The sequence below is a fragment of the Scomber scombrus genome, chromosome 24 (assembly GCF_963691925.1).
Source record: "Scomber scombrus chromosome 24, fScoSco1.1, whole genome shotgun sequence".
Taxonomy (NCBI): domain Eukaryota; kingdom Metazoa; phylum Chordata; class Actinopteri; order Scombriformes; family Scombridae; genus Scomber; species Scomber scombrus.
The window spans coordinates 11,225,197-11,228,323 of record NC_084993.1 but is presented as its reverse complement, the minus strand read 5'-3'; the positions used below and the strand labels follow the sequence as shown (position 1 = coordinate 11,228,323).

Sequence of the window (3,127 nt, the reverse complement as noted above, 5' to 3'; positions counted from 1 at the left end):
CCTCTACTCGTTGTTTTTGATTTTCATCATAAACACGCGGAGGCTCTGAGGATTCAGTCGATGTGAAAGAAAGAGACGCTTATGTGGTCATTTTCCAACTGGAAGTCTGGACACAAGAGCAGGTTAGATGCAGCATGGATCTGTTCTAAAAAGACTGCCTTATCTTATCCAACACATAAATGTCTATATCTGTATCTTTTTTTTCTCCCTCCTCTTTCTTCTTACTGATGTAGACTGAATTCACTGCTCGTATGTCTTGAAACCGGGAATGAATTGTTCACGTTGAAAAATGCTGCTTTGGATTGTTCTGCTGAATGCGGCTCTTTGTGTTGCTAGTGGAAACGTTACAAGGGACGTTTGTAAGGAGCAGATATGCTCTTGCAACGAGGTCGAGGGAGATCTGCACATAGACTGCGAAAAAAGGAGCTTCACCACTCTGCAGCATTTGACTGGCCCGAGCTCGCAGTTTTATCACTTGCTGTTGCACGGGAATTCTCTATCCAGGCTATTTCCCAACGAGTTCGCCAACTTTTACAATGCTGTGAGCCTGCATTTGGAAAACAATGGTTTGCACGACATTGTCCCCGGCGCCTTTCTGGGATTGCAGCTGGTGAAAAGGCTGCACATCAATAACAATAAGATAAGATCATTCAGGAAGAGTACATTTCTGGGGTTAGACGACTTGGAATATCTCCAAGCTGATTTTAATCTGTTAAGGGATATTGACCCCGCCGTTTTCAGGGACCTAAATAAACTTGAAGTGTTAATACTTAACGACAACCTCATCAGTGCGCTACCTATAAACGTGTTTCAACATGTGCCCATTACGCATCTCGACCTGCGGGGGAACCGAATCAAAACGTTGCCTTATGAGGGGATCCTTGAACAAATACCGGGCATTGCGGAGGTTTTGTTGGAGGACAACCCGTGGGACTGTAACTGCGACCTGGTTTCTCTTAAGGAATGGTTGGAGAACATACCGCAGAACGCGCTTATTGGGAGCGTTATATGTGAGGCTCCCACCAGGCTGCAAGGGAGCGACTTGAACGAGACGTCAGAAGTGGATCTGTGCCCTTCACAGAGCGGCGGCGTGGACACCAGCCTGGTCGCCCCTCCCACCCAGGACGAGATCTCGGAGCCTGTGGCTCAGGCCCCGCGTCCCACGCCTTACAAGCCCAACGGAGACGCCAGCGGGCCCCCTACACCTGGAGGCCACGGACCCAGGAGCCGCTCCAAATCTCGTGAGAATTGGCAGCTGAAAACGAGGCCCACTCCGGTGCTGACAGGTGTGAACAGCGACAGAGAGCACAACGTGACGTGCCCCCAGCCGTGCAACTGCAAGCTGGTCGGCTCCAGACAGGGGCTGGGGGTCAACTGCGAGGGCAAAAAGATCGAAAGCCTATCCAACCTTAAACCTAAACCACTGGGCGCTCACGAGTTGAACTTGAGAGATAACAACATCCACGCAGTGAAAAAGAACCAGCTGCTCGGCTACTCCAGCCTCAACCTGCTTGATCTGGGTGGGAACAACATCAAGGTGATTGACAACAGCACTTTCCAAAACCAGAGCGAGCTGAGGTGGCTGTATATGGATAAGAACTACCTGGATACGCTCATAGCAGAGATGTTCCTGGGCCTTGTGAATCTGGAATATCTCAGTTTGGAATACAACGACATCCAGCTGATAGTGGCAGGTGCGTTCGGCCCCATGCCAAATCTGAGGGTTCTGTTCCTCAACAACAACTTGCTGAAATCTTTACCCGTGGATGCTTTCCTTGGGATTTCTTTATCCAAAATTAGTCTGCATAATAATTATTTCCCCTATCTCCCCGTGACTGGTGTGTTAGACCAGCTCAATTCAATCATACAGATCGATTTGCACGGGAATCCGTGGGATTGCTCGTGCAACATCGTGCCCTTCAAGCAGTGGACGGAGAAACTGGGGGCTGATGTGATAGTGAGTGATCTCAAGTGTGAGTCCCCTGAAGAGTTCTGGAAACGTGATTTCCGCCACGTCCGGAACGACCTCATGTGCCCCAAACTCTATGACAGAATCTCCCCCACCTCCCTGTCCAAAAACAGCACTTTCACCCTGGACTCGGGGACGCGCTCGAACTCTTATTTGGAGCCGAATAGGGTCTCCATTTCTGTGCTCGTCCCCGGGTTGCTGCTGGTGTTTGTCACGTCCGCTTTCACTGTAGTAGGAATGCTTGTCTTTATTTTGCGGAATCGAAAGAGATCAAAGCGGAGGGAGGGGAACTCTTCTGCGTCGGAGATCAATTCCTTACAGACAGTTTGTGACTCGTCTTATTGGCACAGCGGGCCTTATCACGCAGACGGTGGTGCGCACCGGGGCTTCGACTGCAGCACGCACCTCTCCACGACAAACGATGCGTAAAAATACAAGGGGGGGAGACTCTGCTCTAGCCTAGTTCAATAAGCCTATACCAGACTGGATTACAAACAGTCAACACAAACAGACTGACGTTCACAAAAATGACTGAAACAGCAAGAATCCTCCGCTTTTGTGCGTCATGGGCGAACACAGACTTGTTTATGTCTTGTTTTACTCGAGTTGAACCAAGTAAGTCAGTCTGCTGCACAGGCCCCACTCTGTAATATATGTATATGCCAAGCCCCCCCCCCTCTCCTGGCCCCCCCTGGCTAAACCCCCTCCCTCCCCTTCCTCCCTCCCTCCTCCTCCCAGTTCTGCTATTTGCCGCAATCGGACTACGGATCTGTACGAGACAGGAAAAAAAAGAGCGAGGGAGAGAGGGCGTGTGTGTGAAAGAGAAAGAAGGGAGAGCGAGACAGAGGACCCGGGGAATGGTGCACGAACGCATGAATGTAAATGTAAATACTCGGACCGATGTATCATAATCTGCATGATGATATTTCGCATGGTTTCAACACACACACGACGACGAGGAACCATAACCACCATAACCAACAAAGAAGCAAAACTCGACCCTTTTCATGTTATATCAATATGACGACTATATATAGATATTAAGAATTATATATGACTATTACAAAGTGCCATTTCTCTATTTTTTGTGAACCTGCAGTTAGGATTTGTATTTGTTGTTTTAAACTTGTTTGGAGAAAAGAGGAAAAAAAATACACA

The 3,127-nt window shown here is 48.8% G+C and overlaps 1 protein-coding gene across 1 annotated transcript; it reads left to right on the top strand.

Moving 5' to 3' along the window:
- The first annotated feature begins 289 nt into the window (after nt 1-289).
- Nucleotides 290-2,398, top strand: LOC133976499 (SLIT and NTRK-like protein 1). The gene has a single exon (XM_062414718.1). It carries the CDS (start codon nt 290-292, stop codon nt 2,396-2,398), a length of 2,109 nt encoding a protein of 702 aa, XP_062270702.1.
- The last annotated feature ends 729 nt before the right edge of the window (nt 2,399-3,127 follow it).

Excerpts from the sequence above, each read along its gene's own strand:
- LOC133976499 (XM_062414718.1), top strand. The coding sequence starts at position 290 with ATGCTGCTTTGGATTGTTCTGCTGAATGCGGCTCTTTGTGTTGCTAGT.